The sequence below is a fragment of the Micropterus dolomieu genome, linkage group LG16 (assembly GCF_021292245.1).
Source record: "Micropterus dolomieu isolate WLL.071019.BEF.003 ecotype Adirondacks linkage group LG16, ASM2129224v1, whole genome shotgun sequence".
In the NCBI taxonomy this organism is placed as follows: domain Eukaryota; kingdom Metazoa; phylum Chordata; class Actinopteri; order Centrarchiformes; family Centrarchidae; genus Micropterus; species Micropterus dolomieu.
In genome coordinates, this window is record NC_060165.1 from 8,605,970 (window position 1) to 8,628,357 (window position 22,388).

General features: G+C 40.9%; 1 protein-coding gene across 1 annotated transcript in view; it reads left to right on the plus strand.

Moving 5' to 3' along the window:
- tbc1d22a (TBC1 domain family, member 22a) overlaps nt 1–22,388 on the plus strand; it is a 92,886-nt gene that overhangs the window by 23,645 nt on the left and 46,853 nt on the right. Inside the window, exon 12 of the mRNA XM_046072652.1 lies at nt 12,251–12,357. Within this exon, the coding sequence (XP_045928608.1) occupies nt 12,251–12,357 (107 nt within the window). The remainder of the gene's footprint in view (nt 1–12,250; nt 12,358–22,388) is intronic.

The window sequence follows — 22,388 nt, forward strand, 5'->3', positions numbered from 1 at the left end:
AGGCAGTAACACATTGTTGTCAGTATCACAGTAATATATTCACTTTATGTATAATTTTAGTGCATATTTATTTGGTCATTTATTTACTTTCATGAACCAATAAAAATTAGCAGGTATGGTCTAGTGCTGCAGAACTAGCATTGCAGTAAACTGGAGAATGACCGTTGTCTTGGCAGAGGAAAGCATGGATTGCATTTGCCTGTGTGTGTGTGTGTGTGTGTGTGTGTGTGTAAATTAGCTTTTTCTCTTATAGGTTTTCAATATGTTCTTCACTGATGTGTTCTTTCTGTTGAGAATTCAGTTCTACTGAGTTTATTTTTATAGCTGTTTTCATTTTCACATTGAAATTAGTAAACTAATAGTATTTTGTGGAATATTTGTATCTAACTTGCATTAAAAAGGTTTTCTGCCTGAGAGAGACCTTGCTGATGCAGTATAACCACCCTGTGTCTTGTTTCTGTGCTCAGTCTTGCCATGATGTATGCCTTTTGGCAGTTACCTGTCTTCAGTAACCTCACCTTGTCAATTTTATTCCTCCTACACAGCTGTTTCTGTTTTCTGTTAATGCTTGTGTTTCATCCTACATATTGAATGTATGATCATTAGCACCTGTTTGGTAGATTTGTTTAATTATTCCCTGATGACGTGCCTAACAAATCCCTGACTTTGTGCAAGTATACCTAGAAGAATTGATGCTATTTTGAAAGTTTGTTTACTCACTTTGTATTTTGTTAATTGACACTTGATCATGATCTATTAACATGTCTATTTTTGAAAGCATTCTTACTTTATAGCATTTTTACCACACCTGCCTAAGACATAGAACCACACTTTGTACAATGCCTCAGAAAAAGTGCAGCTTATGCCCTCGTGCACACACACATACACACACACAGACAGGCTGGGTCTGCAATGTCACGGTTTGCAGATAGACTGACTTGTGGCTTGGTGGAGCACCCAGGGACAAAGCTTGGAAGATGGAAACACACTGTCAGTCAGCTGTGATGGAATGCTTTCAGGAGTGTAACACACACACACACACACACACACAGAGCACAGACTGAAGCTCATATAAAGAGAAAAGTCTCAACAGAGTGGACAGAAACTATGTCCTTGAATTAGGATTTCTTCATTCCTGCAACAGAAACGTCATTATTCTGCCTCAATGAAATTTTCAGGTTGGAAGCATATCTTGCAGTAAGGAGCGGTTAGCTTTAGCGTTATGCTGTATCGTCTTATTGTCTGCTCTGCATTTCCCCTGCATATCTCTACTCTGATCTGTTGTTTGTAAATGTAAATGCGCCGTATTTGTATAGCGCCTTTCTAGTCTTTTTCGACCACTCGAAGCTTTTACACTACATCTGCATTCACCATTCACTCACATTCATACACTGAGCTTAAGTGCTCAAACAGAAACTAACATTCACACACATTCACGCCAGGGGCAATTTGGGGTTCAGTATCTTGCCCAAGCACACTTCGACATCCACAGCCGCCCCCACTAACATGGAGCTGTAGCTGTGGCACAGTGTGCCCCGCCGTGCTATGCTAGGCCATACTTGTTTGTATTTCAGTTGCATCCTCACTTCAGGGGATTACGGTGCTGGGCCATTATAATAATAGTTGGCTCAACTGTTGTGGTCTTAGAAACAAAATGCTTGATATAGTCTGGTGTCAGGAGCATAGGAGCCGCTGTCGTTTGGTGTTTTATTCACTCCTGTTACTGTACTTGACATCGTGTAACATATAGGTGCCTCCATTATGTTTGTTGCTTTGTTAATACACTGTAATGTAACTAAGCACTTCTATGGTCTGTTTAACATAAAAAGACTTTCAACAAATGAGCCACTGGAGCACTGTTATTGTGAAAGTGTCTTAGTCACTGAGCTGTTTTTCTATTTGTATTTCCATTGCATCTTTTTCACCTATCCTGTCCTCCTCTCTCCTCCTCTCCTCCTCTCCTCTCCATCTTTGTATCTATCCATCTGCCTGTTTGTCCGATTGAGCAATCTGTGGAGTGGATCTTGGCCAGTAGGCGGTTAACTAATATCGGCTTCTTTCTCCTCATGGTCTGGCCACCGTTGGTCGAGCCTTCTATTCTAAGTCTCCCTCTGATTAACGGCTGTTATTAGCTCTAATGAGCTGCTTAGTGATTGCCCGAGCACAGCTGCTGACATCCAGCAGGAACACTGTCTTTTCTACTTTGTTCCTTATCCACTTTTTCTTTGTCTAATTCCTCCTGCTTTAATCATTCGGTGAGATTATCGACTCTGTTTAGGCATTATTTTCCACCAGACAGCTTGAGATTTGTTCTTCAATTTTCTTTGACGCTCTTTCTCTTTGTCTCCCTCCCGGCTTGAGCTTTGACTCAGGCTCCACTCTCCGCTCCTCTGTTTGGTTTAGAACGCAATCACCATGTTTCTGGGGTTAAGTAATAGCATTTGGTCTGGCAGACATTGAATCAGCTGTGTGGTTTTGACCCCTCAGTCTCGGTCCATCTCCACCTTTCTTTGTGTAAATGTCTCTTTCATTCCGCTGAAATATCTTTTTCTCTTTCATACGTATGATGGATGCCACTTTACATTCATTTTCTACTTCTTTCTCCTTAGAGAGGTTACATTCAGTATTCTCATATCTCCACTTTATTGCACATTTAACGGTTTGGCTCCGTGACACCATATAACTCTGTTGTCACTCTCATACAAGGCTGCTGGATTATACATCAAACCAAACATCAGAGAGTACACCTTGTTTACCAGGAGATTTTATTCATTATATTTGTCTAGTTGTGTGCTTGGCATTTTCTTAGGAAGAAAAAGTAATTAGAAAGTTACGTTTGGACCTACTTAGGTGATTAGGTACTTGATCAGCTTTGAACCACAGAACAAGCAGATATAATTTTTCTGCTTGTTCTGTGGTTCAAAGCTGTCCAGATATCTTATGCCTGTCTAAAATTTTAAAATAGAAATGAATAAAAAGTCATAATGGGAGTTGCAAGAAAATGTATGGCTATATCAGGTTTCTATGTAAATGTAGGACACATTTTAACCTAATTCTCAGGAAATCAGTGAAAGAAAATGGGGAATTCATTCGCAAATTGAAAAAGTGCATAAAAACAGGTGAATGGAAAGGTACCTCACTTTTTCCATGGTCTTTCAAAGAAACTAGCTTACAACAGGCTAACGTACAGATAAACACAAAACAAAACTATACTTTACTTTTCTTACTTGAATAAAATAACCTACTTAGGGCATTTCATATGAATAAAATGTCTGAACATTACTAATAGGGTTCAGTATTTGGCAGCAAGTCATGTATAAATTCCTTAATGACCAGACACCAGACTGTCTGAGTGTACTAGAGACCAGCACACTGTAGGTATAATAGTCAGCATTGTCCAAATCCTTTCTAAATCCTTTCATTGTGTTAAAATTTGGAGCAACCTACCAGATGTCTAGAGAAGAATAGAATACAGCTTTATTGTCCAGCCGAGACCAGAAAATCAGCTTTGGTCTCACCAGACATATAAAAACATCACTATTACGTCAAACATCTCCATCAAAAAGGTGCAGATTAGTGCAGTTGAATCATTAAGTTCATTGGATTAGGTATAAAATATCTCTTATAGGTGTTTTTGTTTGCCAGAGGTACTCTGTATCATCACCCTGAAGGGAGCAGCTCAAACTCAGTATGGAGTGATGGACAGAGCTTTCTGTAAAGGTCATCCTGTAACTTTTGTTGTTGGTCTGTTGTCTTTCCTGCTACTTTGACAATCTTGTCCAAACCAGACAGACATATTAAACGTGTGAGTACTCTATCAGGCTGAAAACTCTTTCTCCAAGATGTTTTGACTGACCCCAAATTTTCTAAATTAAAAACAGTGTCTGGCCGACTTTTAACATATGGAATCAACATTTTCAGTGAAACTCAGTTTGTCGTCATTATGCGTACCTAAATATTTAAAACGGAGTTTTTAAAATCAGATTTTTATTAAAGGAAATGGCATGCGGAGAGAGGTAGGTAGGCCAATGCCCTTTGTATTTTAGTAGAAATATACTTCTCACAATTTGAGTTATTGTTCTATAATTTTTTCTGCATGGCACAATTTTCACCTAACTCTGTAATGTAGCAAAGGCACATCAGTGTCATGATTTAAGGCAGGCCAGAAACATTATCAGAGTTATAACTTATATTAACGTTTAGTGTTTAGATGCTTCAATTTTATGAATAACATCTGGTGGGTGTTCTATTCATTCTATTTAAAGTTGGTTTCATCTTATTCCATTTTCAGGTGTCAGGTCTTTGTTTTTTTTTTCTCTTTTGTATTCCTTTCTTTTGTTTTTGAAATACTTGGACAAGTGTGTGGATGTGTAGGTTGTTTGTGACCAAACTGAACCAAACCTAACAAACCCTGTTGAAATGGGATTAGGATTCAACCCAGAGGGCACTTCTGGCACACAAGGGAAGTATTTTAGCCGTTTAAATCAAATTGATTTCACTGGTCATGCAGTTGTTTCCATGTGGTAATTGTTTTCCATCATGTAAGAAATGTTCAGCAGGTGGTGACGTGAAACATAATGAAAAAAAATAATATGTGATAATCATTTGCAAAGGATTGCACCACATTTGTTGTTGTTGCTTTTAATTGTGTGGTTTGAATATTACATGTTTTGGCCTACGGTGTGGAAATGGCCGTTGAAACCACAAAGACTGTCGTCAGTGCTTGACAATGGGATATATAAAGCTGAAAATCAATAGATGTGCTTTCATCTGCATCCGGCCTGATCTTATTTCTCCACATTACTAGAGATTCTCTCATTGCTCCTGATAAAAAGCAATAGAGCTCTGAAATGATCCAGAGAAATAGTTCTGTCAAAAAATGATTTATCTTCTGTGAATAATCGCAGGGGTTATTGAATATTTTTAGATTAAGTTAATTACTTGACTATAAAAAGCCATAAATTGAAGCTCTCCTCACTGAGAAGCTTCAGATCTCTCCAAGTCTCTATTTCTCGTTCTGTCTGTCAGCCGTTTGATTGGGAGGTGGGGGGGGTCTGTTTTATCATTCTGTCACCAGCGAGAAGCGTTCTGCTTGACCTGATGCAATTGGAGGCAATTGAAACAGTCATCTTACCGTGCTGCTGCGACTGTGGTGTGTTGGGTTGCATCATGACTTTGTGCACATATAGTTCACACACAAAGACGTGCACACATATCAGATATGCAGGCACGTTTGAAACAATAGTGCTCACACATAAAACGATACAGGTACACATACATGCTGCACCTATTCACGCAAATATTCCTGTTCGCATCAGCACAGGGTTACGTCATTAGAGGTGTCTCTCTCAACACTCTGTGTGTCGGCTGCCTGTGTGTTTAACCGCATCTTCTGCCGTTCATAATGTCTGCTTATTACCATTCCCCTAATGTTTTTTCCCTCTAACTAAGCCTTCAGATTACACACGCTAATGACTTAATGGACTGATCCTTCACTTACATCTCAGGAAACTTTCCTTCAGCTCCCAAATGTGTCATGCGCATTAGGCAGGCACATTTACTGTGCATTGAGTGGATTGGACAGATAATGTAATTAAAACATGTTTATATGTGTGTGTATAAAAGGAGGCAGCCTATATATAGTGACTGTAAGTATGTGATTGAATTCTTCACTATCTGCTTGACACATAACCTGCTTGTTCATACACTACACTGGTTATAGAGGTAGAAGGACATTATGTCACATGAGTGAAATAAGTACTTAAAATAATGGTGAGTTTACGTACATGTTTGGTTAAACAATAATTAAGTTCCAATCCCTAACACAAACACCTGTTCACCAAAGCAGAGTAATGCCTGATCCACTAGTCCATTAAGATGGCAGCCAGTGTTATCACAAGTCACATGTAACGTGTAACCACAGATCCACATGTGGTGTCCTTTTGTTGGATTAGAGTACGGCTTCAACTAATGATTATTTTTTTTAAATCAATCAATTTATGTTTAAAAATGTCTGAAAATAGTGAAAAGTGTCCATCAAGTTGTCATGTGTTGTCTTTACATTGCTTCATTTGTCAGACCAACAGTCCAAAACCAAAAGGTATTCATTTACAATCATAATAAAAGAAGACAAAGCAGTAATTTTAAATGTTTTATTTTTTATTTAAAAAGCATACTTAGAGGGGTACTCCAGTGATTTAATATTGCACTTCCATAATGTTGAGAGGCGGATAAATCCTGCCTTTTAGTACCTAGTATGTGTCTCACCCCAAAAACCATGGATCCTACACTTCACATAGTACAACTTTAAAGTCTCTTTCATTAGACGCAATGAAGTTGCCCACCGTCCCCAGTGTCCCCAGTGTGTAACAGACTTTCTGTTACAGATTTTAATCTTAATCTTAAACTAATCTTAAGCGACTACTACGATAACCCTGATGACATCACTGGGGGTATTTTTTCAAACTTTGGAAAGCGCCCTCCCCAGCCCCAGAAGACATTATGTAACTGTATAATGTGCTGATCCACATCAACATGTTAAACAGAACTTAATGAGTAAAGTTGGTGGAGTGTCTCTTTGAAGAATCATTTGATTAACAAAATTAGCATTGATTATTGTCTGTTGGATGACTTTTTCTTCTTATTTCAATCATTTCAGTAATAGACCAATGATTCAGTACTTTGTACAGATCTACAACAGTCTCCAACGGGTTAGTTAAAGAGACAAATTGGTGCCTCTTGTTTTTATGTCCCCACCTTTCTGCTACACACCTTGATATTTTGGCAAAAGTGTCTTTCAGATTGCTCCTCATGTGGGCACCCTTACAGTGGCTATAAATTATAGGATCTATCAGGAACCGTCCTGTTGATGATTTGTACTATTTATCGCCAATGCCCTCTCCCCGTTGTGCATGCTATCCCTGTGGAAATAGAAAGCTGTGGCGAAACAGCACAAACAAACCTCATTCCAAGCAGTGTTGTGTCCCTCTGGCATTGCCATGGTTACACGGAGTACGCCAGTCAGCTGCGCACATGTTGAACCACACACATCTGTGCTGTTCAAACATCCCACAGGCCAGTGTGAGGGATGGTGATGGGTATGGATGTAGTGCGAATAGAGATATTGACAGAAATTGGAATAGCTAATGCGATGCGGTGGCCTTACTCAACATTAACTAACACTATAAGCTTCCTCATACAAGACACCATCTTACCTCGGGGCAGGCGGATCATTATGTGTCTGCACATATGTAGATATGGTATTAATAGCTGTATTCCATTTGATGTCAAGGACTTACATTATCTTGCCAACAGCTGTGGGGCCTGCTGTTTGATGTATGGACACACAGCTTATAGTGCAGATAGTGGCAGATGAGAAAATTGTTGGAGTGATTGCGTAGATTTTATGGCCTACAGCGTTCGTTATCACTGGTGAGGCTGAAGTTCAGTGCTTTTAGTGACTAAGCTTAGTGGTGTACTTTGAAGAAAAACCTTGTAACTTCCAAGAACTATGAAACGAAGGCACTGGATGCTTTTTTGGAAACATGACACGGAACTTTAGATAAGTGTCTTAGTCTCATGAACCCAAAGATTCTTATAAATCACAGGGCCTGTTTCAGGAGAAAGCAAAGATTTGCAAACACTTATTCCTACTTTGACCTCCACTCATCACTTCCACTGTTCTCACTCTCTCTCTCACACACACTCTCCCAACCCTACCTTTCTTCATCTCCACCTGCCTATTTTCATATCTTCACGTCTTGTTTCGCATCACTACCACGATTCTATTCTCATCACGCTCTCACCTCCATCTGCGTGTGAGCGAACGTGCCTGCAAGTGTTGGTGACACTAGGTTGACTCTTCTTAATTATCCAACAGTATGAATGCCACCTTATCGTGCTAATTGTGCCACGGTGGGGAAATCACTTCTTTTTTTTGTTTTGTTTTGTTCCAGGCTCCTAAGTGAGAGGTGGGGTGAGGTGGGGGGTTTGTCAGGGAGGAGGAAGTATTACACGTCTCGCTAGCAGCCAGCATGTGTCTCATTTTTAAGTGTCAGACCTTCGGCTGTGTCACTTGGGTATAAACTGGATTGTGTGATGTTTGGATTCATCGCTCAAAGTGTAAGTCATTAGATTCATTAGATTTAACCTGAAATGCCGCTGTAAATTATAAGAAATGACTGCACCACTGATCTTATGAGCTTTGGATGGTGATATCTTGTTAAAATCTCAAGCTCCTTGCTCTCTCGCTCTCTCTCTCGGTCTGAAACTCCAGTTTACTTGTGATTAATCCGAACCAACAGAAGGTTGTCAAACTCAGACTCTTTTTTATTTATTTATTGCCAATTGCTTTCTGCAGAGACGCACACTCTCACTAACACACACTCTTTATGATTACATCAGGCTAAACTAGCTCGTTTATCATCTTACATCACATTACCTTGTGGCCCATAGTTGTAGAGGGCAGATGGCGGCGTGTGTGTGTGTGTGTGTGTGTGTGTGTGTGTGTGTGTGTGTGTGTCGCGACTGTGTACGTAGGTGCCGGCACTCGGTCTCCGGAGGTGTAACCCGGCTCTGCGTGCCAAGCTGTGCCAAGTGCTCACAGCTGGCAGCGACCAAGCAGTTGGTCTCTCTGGACAAGTTGCCCCCTGCGCCAGGACAAACAGGAAATAAACCCTGGGGCCTGGCAGGAAACTGGCTCTGCGGCCAATAGGAGAGGGGGGGGGGGAGAACAGCTTGGAGAGGCAGGATAGCAGCAGCAACAGAGGAGATGTCAAATGGCTGTAAAAAAGTGGAGAGGGAAAGCATTGATGTACCAAAAGAGAGATCAAGAGACTATCAGAGGAAAGTCGAGGTATAAAAAGAGATAGGAGCGGTAGATTGATGGAGGAGTAGAGATATGAAGTGGCAGAGCTGAAACTATGTCAAGAGAATAATAGTTCACCTTAAAGTGGGTTGTTGGAGAAAGTTTGGATTCCTAAATTAAATATTCCCCTCTGTAAATACAGTTGCTTTAAAAATAAAAGGTTGTATGATGATTCTTACTTTTAGGAAATTACTGCTTTGTAATCAGTTTGACTGTTATGTGTGCATGCCTCCAAGTCTGCAGTCTGTGTGTGCTGTTCTGCCAGTTTGATGACAAAATTCCCGTCTGCAGAGCTTGTGTACAGACAGTTTCTGTGTCTTAGAGAGTTGGCAGTATCAAACAAGTTCTCTTCTCTCGCCAAGGTGACTTTGTGTCAGACCTGCTTCCTCTACTTCAGAAGAACCCTGAGAATATAATTTGGTGAAAGATTATTTTGGAGGCACATGTCACGCAGAACTAAAGCCACAGAGACTGCCATTCACTGACGCGGGGCACAATGAAGCTTGAACTTCCCGAAATTCCCCAGGTTCTTATTTGTGAAGCCTTTCTACGGAGACACGGATCAGGACACTTATTGTCAGCTGGTCCCTAGCGTGGAGGCAGTGCTTCAAAAGTAATCACCAAGAGAGTATCTTGAAGGAATTTCTATTGAGGCATGGATCTGGTGAAAGTAATTAGCAATTTCTTCTTTTAAAGGCAGGTCGACTGAGACGCGCGGCCTGTTGAGGCATTCAGGGTGGCCTAATAAGAGTGTTTAGTTATTTACATTAACAAAACACTCCTGGTTGGAAGGTGCATCATCATGGAAACTAAATTCAGCCAGAGGTGGTTAAATCATCAGACATTCAACACGCAGCTTAGATTCTTTTATCCTTTAAACAGGGAACAGAAAGAGCTGTCTGGACTACCTGGCCATGAAAATGACTAATGATCTGAGCTTCGGCGTTTTTTAAGCATTCATCCGTGTAAAGCCGGTTATTGGTGTTAGCATCACTTCCACCAGCGGTCACAGGGGGCACTGTTACATTGTGATCCAGCCACATTGAGGACAGGCGATCCCACTACATGGCCTCTCCTCCTCCTCATCTTGTGTGTCCTTGTTATTGTGATGAGCCATGCCCAATTCCAGTACAACTGCTGGACTCCTGGAAACCGTCCCTTCTAATCTGCTCCGGAGTCAAGGTCTAGGTTTGGAACTGAGCTCCACGGCAGGGCTTTAGCTGCGACAAAGACTGATAGGAGACTTTGGGAAACTCACGGTCTCCCAGAACACCAGAGCCAGCGGCGCTCTCACCACCTCGTTAATCAGCAGTGACACTATGCGAATTGCCAGTCAGCCTGTTTACAATTAATCTTTTCAACTACAAATTTAATCACTGGTGCCCAGAGCCGCTGCGTCCCTGAGAAAGAGGCTGTATTCACGTATTGTCATTGTTTTCTGCATCACTATAGAGGAGCTATCAAATGAAATACTGACTTCAAATTGGTCAGATGGTGGCCTCTTTTGTCTCTGCGCTATTACAACAGCTGCTCCAACGCTGCATTTAGGTTCTGTTGATTGTAGTTGACTTCGGCTGTGGCCTCAGTTTAGGGTGTGGTTTTCATCCCATCAGCTGTCTCTGACTCATAATATTTGTTGGTGGATGACCTCTTCCTCCCTGGGTTTGTTTACGCTCCTCATAACAAACTGATTTTTTAGACCTCATTCCCAAAAATTGGATTTTCTGAGATTGTATCTCTGAATGTTTACACTAATAACTGTTCTTATGTGCGGCTATATTACACTTTGCTTTTTTTGCATTGCTTGTGTTAGCATTTTGGTTAGAATGAACTATGCTGATATCCAATCATAATGCAGCCCCTGACCACTTCCATATCTGGTATTAAAGATCAGGCAGCTATGTGAACAAAATGAGATTTTTTTGTGTGTCTGGACACCTTGATCTGTCCGGGTGTGATGGGATGAAAGGTCTCACTGAAATGAAGGAACCGCAGCCTCTCTGTCCGGTTTCCATTCATCCTTACCTGACTTTGAGCAGACAAGACAATGATGAGAGCGCCTGCTTGACAGGATGTTGAGCGAGTGCACACACACACACAAACATACATGCACATACAGCCTAGGTTGTTAATGGTTTTGTAGTCCTGGCCCACTGCCAGCTCCTTGTCTGTCTGTCTGTCAGACTGAACGCGCTCATTACAACCTTGACAACATTCCACTGGGGTTGCCAAGGATACCAAGCAGAGCTGCCAGGCCCTGTGTGTGTGTGCACGCGCACAAACTCTCACGAATGCATCCACCAAATTCTCAGTTTTAGCAATATGACCACACACACTTTCCTTTTCTCCGTTTCTCTCTGTGGCCCCCACTTTCCCTTTTCTCTCTCTCTAGATCATTGTTAATCAGTCTCGTCCCATCTCCTCTCCACTGGCTGTCAGTGGCTTGTCAGAAGCCCGTCAAAGCCCCTGCAGTCCGTCACACACTGCTGCCGTTAATGACATCTGATGACACCCATCGTTGAAGTCACCCGCTGGAGATGACTGAGAACTCTGTGTGCTTTTAAAAAAGTGTTTCTTCTGTGCAGTCTGCTGTCCAAACCTAATTCGCTCCATTTATTTACTTACTTATTTTAGTATCTACCCTACAACCCACTATACTCCCACCTTTACCTCATTCTTCACAGTTTTTTTTTATAGCACACAAATGGCTGATAAAATTAAATAATAAAATCATATAAATATAGTAAAAATAAGATAAAAGATTACATTAGACAGTAGAAAGGGAACTCTGAAACTTAGTGAAATGATTCTGAGTGGTAATGGAACTTCAACAAGTTCACACTGAAAAATCTGTAATTTCTGTAGTTTTTCCTGGAATATACAGTATACTCTCTGCATCTACAGTATAAAAAATACAAATGCTATGTGCGCGGAGACTGACATTTTCTAAATGTTCAAAGTAGCTTTGAAAAAAATGTTTTTAAAAGATGATCATTCGCCTGCTCTATTAGTCCACTTTTTATTTTCTTCCCACATGCTCAGCTGCCACACTGCCTCCATTTATTCTTATCTCCCATTTATTCCTGTGCTCCAACTTCATTCCTTACCATATGTCTCTTTCATAACCCGCCACCCTTACCTCTCCCCTTGCTCCCTCTCTCCCCACTCAATGTGTCCTCCCTCTACACTCATGCCTTTCTTGTTCCCCTCCCAGAGTGATGGGCTTATGACGGAGCCCCTGCTGTGCCGGCAGACCTGAATTGCTCTCTGTAGCTTTCTTTCACCCGTCTCGCTGTCGCTTTCCCTCTGTCCATCTCTTTGCCCATGCACTGCTTATTTTTGACTTTCTCTCTCTCTTTCTTTGTTCTCCTTTCTCTTCTCTAGAGGAGGAAGTGGAAAACTTTGACGTGTCCAGTCTCCAGGAAGAGGCTCTGAGGAACATTGAGGCTGACAGCTTCTGGTGCATGAGCAAACTGCTGGACGGCATCCAGGTAAGCGTGTGTGTACGTGTGTGTGTGTGTGTGTGTGTGTGTGTGTTGAAAAGATGTAGGTTGTCCTAGAACAAACTCTCATCACGTCGCACACATGTGGTTTTATACTTTCATACCATACTGTACATGCTCAATGTCCCACTGTCTCCCTTCTCCATGTAGTCTGTCCATGCCCCTCTTCTACCTGTACCTTTTATTTTTACTTACTCTCTTCCATGCTTTTGACTGGATAGACAGTCAGCTCTTCACTCCACTTGTTTACCCCAGCTCTCCACCTGTTTACGTGTTCAATGGGCACTATAGTGTTTCTACAGTTTTAAATGTGGAGGGCAGATGATAACCCAAGGGTGAGATCTCCCAACCATATAGGCCGTTGATCTGAAACAATGAGGTGGGAGTGTGCTGGAAGCTGTGTACAGCTGAGGTGTTGATTCTCAGTGGTACTAGCAATACTAGCCACTGTTTAACATCACACACCCTTTGTGTTTTAGAGGTTGACATTTCTATTAATTGTACGTTAAGCTAACTTACCAGTTTCTTTCCAAGTAAAGCTTTAGCTGTGTACTCTGACCACTGTAACATATTTCAGTCTTAGGTTTACACACTCCTGTTTTTGTGAACGAGTAGAATTTAATGGTTTTTATATTTTTAATTGATTTGTGTTACCATAATCAACTATAATGAATCGTATTTGAAAATTGAAAAGATACCCTAAAAGTAAAGTCATTTTAGAGCTTGGAGCCAATGTTGATCCCTGCATTTATCTGTCTTGCCATATATGTTGTATATCTAAGAGACAGATGAACACAACACCACTTTATAAAGGATATGTTGGGTGAGGAGACAGATATTGAGTGTACTCATTTTGCCCTTACATAGGTATCTGTGTACCCTTGGAAAGAGAGTGTGAATGCACGTGTGAGTGTATGCATAGTGTTCAGGTGGTCTGACATTCCTATCTGTTGTAAAGCCTGCAGAACCTCTCTAAGAGTATGAGCAGCTTTTCTATGTGGTTGTAAGAAATGTGATTGTCTTGCATATTCTAAAGCAGGCCCGAGTGTCTGGAGACCAGATAATTGCATACAGACCACAGCACCAAACTTCATTTTGTTTCATCATTTCTTCCCAAACCCTTTTTGCCCACCAGCTCTCCTAATCGACCTCGCTCTCAGCGGTCATGGTCAAGCCATCTGTCAACTCTAAACATGCCTGCCTGGGCTGGCAGTAGATTTGCCTAAACAGTACCGCTGTTACTTACCATCTTCAATTCTGCCTTAATCCTAAAATATGTGTTTACCACACCTCTCTATGCTGGATTAAAGCACAAATCCTGAGGCAATAGAAGACTTTCTACCTTTGTGGATGGTGTTTGTGCTGTCAGGGTATGCGTTTCCTCTTTAGGCCTGCACAGTTAATCGAAATATTGTCAAAATCGCAATGTGGCCAAGAGCAAAATCAAAGTGAAAGACGCTGGAATTTTTAGATGAAGGTAAAATGTGTAACATAACATTAAAATTAAGTACAGAAGTGCTGCAGTGATGCCCTGGCCTACAAATCTTGCTCTCCAAGTTTAAGAAAACATGTTTGTTTGGTACAAACCCTAACACATGTCACATCATCATGATTAGTGTTTTTTCACTTAAACTGAAAATTGTGATGCAAAAATGGATCATTCCCAGTAATCATATTTCAATCGTATTAAAATGTTTGGTTCTAGCAGTTGCGCGCTGGGTGTTGCTGGTTGTCTCTGTAACCATGTTTTAACAGATCACACTGTAATTATTTTTTTCTGGCACAGTTAAAGAAGCATCTGCTAAGTCAGGTCAATGACCCTGATCTAAAGAAAAACTTAAGAGAATGGCCACAGCAGTTAGTCTTTAAATGTATTGATTAGGCATTATGCTTATTGTTATATAGAAATGACTGTTTGAGGGGTAAAAGAAATGCCCTGTGTCTTGATGGTGAAGTGAAATTTTAGTGAGAAAAGAGGGCGATGTTTTAGGATTTCTATTAGTTTATGTTGTTTAATACAAACACAATCATTCATTAAAAACATACTTAATGTCTAGAAACTCAATATATCGCCTAGCCCTATACTAAAGGTAATTAATATTAGGGAGGATGTGTGGTGCATCAAACGTGAACATCCATAAATAACTATCAATTGGTAGGCTATTCATTTAGGAAATTAATAGACGCTGTGCCTCGTTGCCCCTGAGAGAGCAAGACAGAGAATGCAGAGCTTGAGAGCAGAGAGAAGAATAGCGTGTGTGTTATAGTGTGTGCTTTTCTATGTGTATGGATGTTGTTTGTCCCCGTGCTTGTGTTTGTTTGTGACCTTGGCTCCAAACTAATTATGTGCAATGCACCAGGGAAGCCCATGTTTCCCCCCTAATGCTTTCTAAACAATCTGACGGAGGCTGAGTGCCTCAGCACCGTAATTAGTTGGTGATCCTTGCTCTGACCTCGTCTCAAACCCTCTCACATCCACTATACACTATTACACTTAACTGAGGGCCTGAAGGTGGGGGTCTGGGGGTTAGAGAGAAAGAGAGTCTCTCTATGCAATTACATTTACTCACTGCCTTTTAAGCACCATATATATCCAGTGTTTCCTGTGGAACTGGTGCCACACTGGTGTCTTGTTTTGGGGCCACTTTGTGTAAAATTTTTGAAGGAGCTTAATTGCATTACAATACAGAGCAAACTCATAAATGGAAGGTTTGAAAACCACTAAATGGTTGGGAAATTTTGTGAAGAAAAATTTCTTCCATCTGTCCATGAAGCACAGCTGGTGTGGTTACACTGGAAATACTTTTGAAAGTTTTCCCCTTATTTTTTAATACAGTAAATTGGCCATTAGCTCTGGTTTTAATGTTTCACCGCCATGCCTCTTTCCCACCTATAACCTATTAGCTTCTCTAATGAGCTGCTGCTTTAATTGGCAGCACTGCAGCCCCCCTCCTCCAAAGGAGCAGGTTGGGATAAAAGGTAGGTTAGAGACATCAGTCGATTCCCAGCATGTCTAATCTAATCAGAATGACTAATGTATAGAAGGCTGTTTTAGGTTGTGAGTCACCTGATTTTTCCTGTTGATCTTCGAAAGCACTTAAATGCTGGGAATTGCTACATCTTTACAGGAGCAGAACATTCGGGAATTGTTCTGGTGGGCCGGTCTTTGTTTCGCCAACCCGGGCATTATAAAGCCTACAGATATTCAATAGGTTATCTTAGCTGCAGCAACACGGCTGGTGCAATCTGTTATAGCAGGTTCAGGTCAAAACTGATACTGAAAGTATTTACCACTTGTTAAAAGTATGTGGCACTCGTTCCTAAAACATGGATAGAAAGAGAAAACCAGCGGCCAGCAATGCAGAGAAGGTGTGCCAAAAAAAAAAGAAAAAGGCTTTGCTGACTGATGCCACATAGTGTGCTAAGATAATGGATTGATTTAACCAGTCTGCAGGTGACATTGAGGACAGTGGCAAAGCGGCAGAAAAATCGAAGATGAGTGAGTTTGCTAAATGAACTAACTAAAGAAATAAAGGTTTTTGATAACCTCAGAGGTTTCATTCCCGCTGCAGATTTGACCATTTCCAAGCTTCAAGCCCAGCAATAAAAATGATTTATTAAATACTCTACAGGTCAACGTGGCTCTGAACAAGAAAGGGAAAGGATGAAAGGAGGGAGCAGGAACCAGCACAGATCCAATTAGAGGTGCACTATTGTATGTTATTGTGTGACTGGAGTAGCCTAAATTATAGCACAATACATTATTCATATGATCAGATTGGACTACTTCAGTCAAGTTATTTATTGTTGCATTACAAGAAGAAGGAAGGAAGGAGCTTTATTGCCAAGTAGTGTTTTACACATACAAGGAATTTGCTGTGGTGATAAGGTGCTACACGTAGAAAACCAAAAAGTCAACATAAATAAATGTAGAAATATATAAATATGGAATTGAAGAGCAACGTTGCAGATGTATACAGTGGAGAGAACAAGTATTTGATACACTGCTGATTTTGCAGGTTTTCCTACTTATGCAATTTTTTATCATAGGTACACTTCAACTGTGAGAGATGGAATCTAAAACAAAAATCGAGAAAATCACATAGTATGATTTTTAAATAATTAATTTGCATTTATTGCATGACATAAGTATTTGATACATCAGAACTTAATATTTGGTACAGAAACCTTTGTTTGCAAATTACAGAGATCATACATTTTCTTGCAGTTCTTGACCAGGTTTGCACACATTGCAGCAGGGATTTTGGGTCACTCCTCCATACAGACCTTCTCCAGATCCTTCAGGTTTCGGGGCTGTCACTGGGCAATATGGACTTTCAGCTCCCTCCAAAGATTTTCTATTGGGTTCAGGTTTAGAGACTGGCTAGGCCACTCCAGGACCTTGAGAAGCTTGGCTGTGTGTTTCAGGTCGTTGTCATGCTGGAAGACCCAGCCACGACCCATCTTCAATGCTCTTACTGAGGGAAGGAGGTCTCGCGATACATGGCCCCATCCATCCTCCCCTTAATACAGTGCAGTCGTCCTGTCCCCTTTGCAGAAAAGCATCCCCAAAGAATGATGTTTCCACCTCCATGCTTCACGGTTGGGATGGTGTTCTTGGGGTTGTACTCATCCTTCTTCCTCCTCCAAACACCGCGAGTGGAGTTTAGACCATAAATGTATTATTCTTTACACTTGTTAAAGCACTTTGTAACTTGTTTTTGAAAAGTGCTCTACAAATAAGGATTATTATTATAAAGCCACATGACCTTCTCCCATTCCTCCTCTGGATCATCCAGATGGTCATTGGCAAACTTCAGACGGGCCTGGACATGCGTTGGCTGGGCTGATCCGTCACCTTCCTCATGATCATTGATGCCCCACGAGGTGAGATCTTGCATGGAGCCCCAGACCGAGGGAGATTGACCGTCATCTTGAACTTCTTCCATTTTCTAATAATTGCGCCAACAGTTGTTGCCTTCTCACCAAGCTGCTTGCCTATTGTCCTGTAGCCCATCCCAGCCATGTGCAGGTCTACAATTTTATCCCTGATGTCCTTACACAGCTCTCTGGTCTTGGCCATTGTGGAGAGGTTGGAGTCTGTTTGATTGAGTGTGTGGACAGGTGTCTTTTATACAGGTAACGAGTTCAAACAGGTGCAGTTAATACAGGTAATGAGTGGAGAACAGGAGGGCTTCTTAAAGAAGAACTAACAGGTCTGTGAGAGCTGGAATTCTTACTGGTTGGTAGGTAATCAAATACTTATGTCATGCAATAAAATGTAAATTAATTATTTAAAAATCATACAATGTGATTTTCTGGATTTTTGTTTTAGATTCTGTCTCTCACAGTTGAAATGTACCTATGATAAAAATTACAGACCTCTACATGCTTTGTAAGTAGGAAAACCTACAAAATCAGCAGTGTATCAAATACTTGTTCACCCCACTGTATGTATTTGCCTATAAGGTTGGACTATTTATCATGAATTTGATGTATACAATATTTGATGCTCGTGTCACCCTGTCCAAATGATGATTAATGCATTTTTAACGAACAGATGAACCTGAGTCAGATAGAGAAAGTTTTGAGGAAGTCTTTGCAGGAACCTCTATGGAGACAGGTGTGTGTGACAACCAGCCAATGCCACCGAACAAAAGTGTTATAATAATAGCATATAATATAAATAATAATAGATATTAGGGCTGACCCTGAATAGTCGAAAATTCGATGCTTCGATGGGCGGAGCATGATTCGACTGTCAATCTCACAGTCGAAGCTTTGCAGCGAAACAAGGATCATGCCATTTTGTCTATATGGGGTGCCCAACATCTGATTTTACATAGAACTACCAATTTTCTCCCAATAGGTTAATATACAGCCTATTACAATATACGTTTCAATGTTTAATGCTGTAAATAAATATGTAAAAAGAAAAAAACTTTCAATAAATGTTTTTGAAGTGCGTCAATAAATCCAAAAATCTTTTTAGTGATTGGCAGTTAAATGCCAGATTTAGCATCAACAAGATAAATCCACCACCCATTTACACATCAAACAGACTGCACACAGTTGCCACATCGAGTTCTGATCAAAAACACGGATGAACTACAGATGGGTGACAAATGATTGGACAAAAGCAACAAAAAGTGTCTAGGTATGCAGTGATGCCACTGCGAGCCTCTAGAACAACTTCAGTGCTTCTTGCCAAGTCTGTGGAACTCTATTGGACGGATGAGCGTAAATCCTACACAGATATTCCCTCCTTTAAATTTACAACCTTTATTTAATCAGATAATGTCATTGAGATCAAGATCTCTTTTGCAAGACAGTAGACAGAAAGAAAAACAAATATAACCAGACATAACAAAAGGACATATAACAGTCACAGATATCACTGAATTAGATAAAAGCTGTAATCTGATACATCAAGAATTTGGTCCGAATTGGAATGACAGCTAAATGTAAATGTACAAAAAAGTAAATAGAATTTCTATAGATGTCAACCCAAGACACAACTCTTTTAAACTGACCCCAGTGTTACCCCAGTCTCTCCAGCAGCCAATTAGTCTTGTACTCTGCTAAATTTGACAGTGCCTCTGGCTAACTTGACTAATTTAACTTGTTAAAATGGTTTCATGTCTGCCATTTCAGTGAATTTAAATGGAACTGTCATCTCTGCCCAATATTGTATTGTTGATTTAAATGTCCCCTTAATCCCAAACCATAATATATTATTAACGTCGGCAGTCAAAGCCTCAGTAAGTTAATCTTTGTCACATTTTACGGGTGTAGACAGCTAAAAGTGCTCACAACTGCTGCACTCAGTATGTAGCAACTATGTGTTGTCCATGCACAGTCAGCGAGTCTGTGTCTTACCTGCAATGGCCGAAAAATTAAGTCAAAAAGTTAAAGTCCTTTATTCCGCCGGCAGACCCCCGAGGGCTCTCTGTTTTAAAGCCAGCAGATGAAAACCTGCCTTTCATGCTCATTCTGCTGCCTTTTACGGCAGGGGCTCTTAAATGTATTTTTCCAGTCTGGGACCTAACTTTGAGAAATTAAATTTCGCCCTGGGATCTGAACTTATTATATTTCAGCGGTAGTCCTGACACATGGGGTCCAGCTCTTTCTTGGTTTTAATGCCATGGTTTGATGTACTGGTCTGTGGCATGATAGAAGCTTGTTAGGACATGGTAATATTATTCATCAGACACACAGCTGTAGCTTTTAATTTCACTTGAGTCATTCTTAATTAAAGCCATATATAACATGAAGGATATTTATATTCATTTCCAACAACTTTTTCCTGAAAGGTACTAACAGATGACCTAGCAAAAAATAATGTTTGGCACTGGCAGATAAGCTATTTGGACTCTAGTTAACTTTATCACATAACTATCGCATGAACCCGTCTGCAGTTCAGTCGCCAACAAATTGAATAAACAGCATTTAATTAATGTAAAATGCACAAAGATTAAATGGTCAACAGCTCCCCCTCTCGCTGCTCCGCTGCCTCCAGCCCCTCCCTTGGAGCACGAGCCAACTACTGTGTGCCTGCTCATTGTCAAGGCAACCATCTGTTTCCACGCTGCCAGCTAGAGATGGGGTCTACCTTGAGTGGGAACAGGGGTCTGAGGACCGACGTCTAGCAGACGGTAGCCAGACCAAACCAGACGCCATGTCTGGCTTCCTGTTCTGTTCTCCTGTTCTGGTTTCCCCAAGGCTTCCCTACTGTCACCTCGTGCTGTCACTCAATACACACACACACACACACACACACACACACACACACACACACACACACACACACACACACACACACACACAGACACACAGACACACACACACACACACACACAGACCTGCCAGCTGGTGCATTGTGTGTGATGCTTGACAGGATATTTGTATATGTGTGTGTATTGTCTTCCAAGCCTTATTGGTCCAACCTTAACACTCCTACCTCTTTCTGTTTTCCCCCTGGAATCCCACTCACCCCCTCCCCCTTTCATCTCTCTGTCTTTAATAAAATCATGTTAGCTAGGCTAGTTTACATGCAGGCCAGTGGTGATGGAGATGGAGGCAGTAACAGCTGCTGGAGGTAAGAGGTTAGGATAAAGGCAGAGGCACAGGCTGGGTCAACGGAGACATTTATGAAATATGAATGGAATAAAGAAAAGACTGTGTACTGTTATGAAAACCTTGTTAGCTGAGAGACAAGTGGTGTTGATCACGTTAGGGGTCAAATAAGGTGAGGCAGGTTTCTTTATATAACACAATTCATAAACCAAGGCAGTCTCAGAGTGCTTGTTAACTGTCTCTAACAGTTACATGTACTTCCTTGTGATATAACAAAAATAGTTTTACATTTGCTCTCTTGGATAATCAGTTATGCGTTTGCTCCTGGGTATATGAGCCATTTCACAAAGAAAAGACCATAAATAAGGCAATTTAGGTGTAAATGTAAAAGATGTTCTCCTATGGTTAAAATGATGTCTGGCCCAGTGTTCTCTTCAGATTTAATTGTCCAAGAGACATGGACTCAGGTAACCGTTCATGCGGTTACATTCACATGAGCCAGGTTACAGTCTGCTTTCTGCAGTGATCTAATTTCTTAAATGTCACATATATAACCACGATGGTTTGCGTAATTGGGGGTCGGGAATTAGAGAAGCCTGGTTTCCCCAGCTAGAGAAATGCATACAGGTAGCCGTCTTTTGCCTCTCACCTCTTTCCGTGTCACTCCCTCTCTGAGGTGAGGTAGGCCTGCACGGGATGAGGAAAATGTGCGATAACATTGTTATAAATTGAGATGACAATATGACTTGATGAATTAACACATAAGTGTGCATATTAGCTGCCTGGTTGTTTTCAAGTTCTTCTAGAATTAGAATTTAATGTTTTAAATGCAACTAAATGTTTCTAGGGCAGCAATGTTAAAGTTTACAACAGCAAAGTCACAATATAAACTCAGTATCTGACATCACAATACTGAGAGACGTTTAGGAATAATGAAGAAGTTAGACGTGAGTCCTTCCTCCTGTCCTCCTCCTCCTCTCACTGTACTGTTGTTAACTGCCTGCAGGTGAATTTACCTGCTACAGAGGACCAACCAGTACAAGCAAAATTGACGCGACTCACGTATGAAGCCTCATAGTAATCCACTGATCGATTATATTCCAACAAAAATGGTCTTGTTACGTTGTCAAAGGTCCAGATGATCCAATCCAGTAAAAATATTTAGTCCAAAACACATTACTCCAGCAATAAATCCCCAGGGACTGCTGCGGTATCGTTTCATATTTGCTGTCAGACTTCGCTCGTATGTCATTATAACCCTAATAACTCCGATTATATGTAAACAACTACGATATCTTGTATTCAAATTAGCCACTGAACTCTGACCTTTCGAGTGACATCAAATCCGACCCAATAGGAGCTCACATGTCCCTTTCACAGCCTACAATAGCCAATGAGAGCCTGCGCTGTAAGGAAGGTCCAACCCCTATTATTTCGTGGGTAGGCTGAGCCAATTGCAAGCAATTGTGCCAATGACTAGCACTTGTAGCCAGTAAAATTCTGAAAATAACGATATCCAGCTTTAAGTAGGAAGTTCATGATCTACCAGCCAAAAAACACATCTGCGTCTAGCTACCGGCTAATACGGAGCGATGCAGCAGAAGCCGTTAGGGGCGGTGCATTTTTAGAAAAAATACGCTAAGACATACACTCAGAAAAACCTGTGTAAAATAGTCATTTTTCATGGTATTGGTATGAAAGTGTTTTCCAGCTATAGTTGTCTGCATGCATTTGTTAGAAGCATTTTCAAGCGGAAATGAAAAATATATTAGTTTTATTGTGTTTAAACTTATATTTATCAATTCCAGTAGCACTTACAATCATTCTGACTTACGGGTTAGACACTCAAGAGTGTTCTCTATCAGAGCAGCCCAAAACCAGGCATATACTCAAATGGTTCAAGAACTACATTCAATTTACTTTGGATATGACTTGAATAGGCT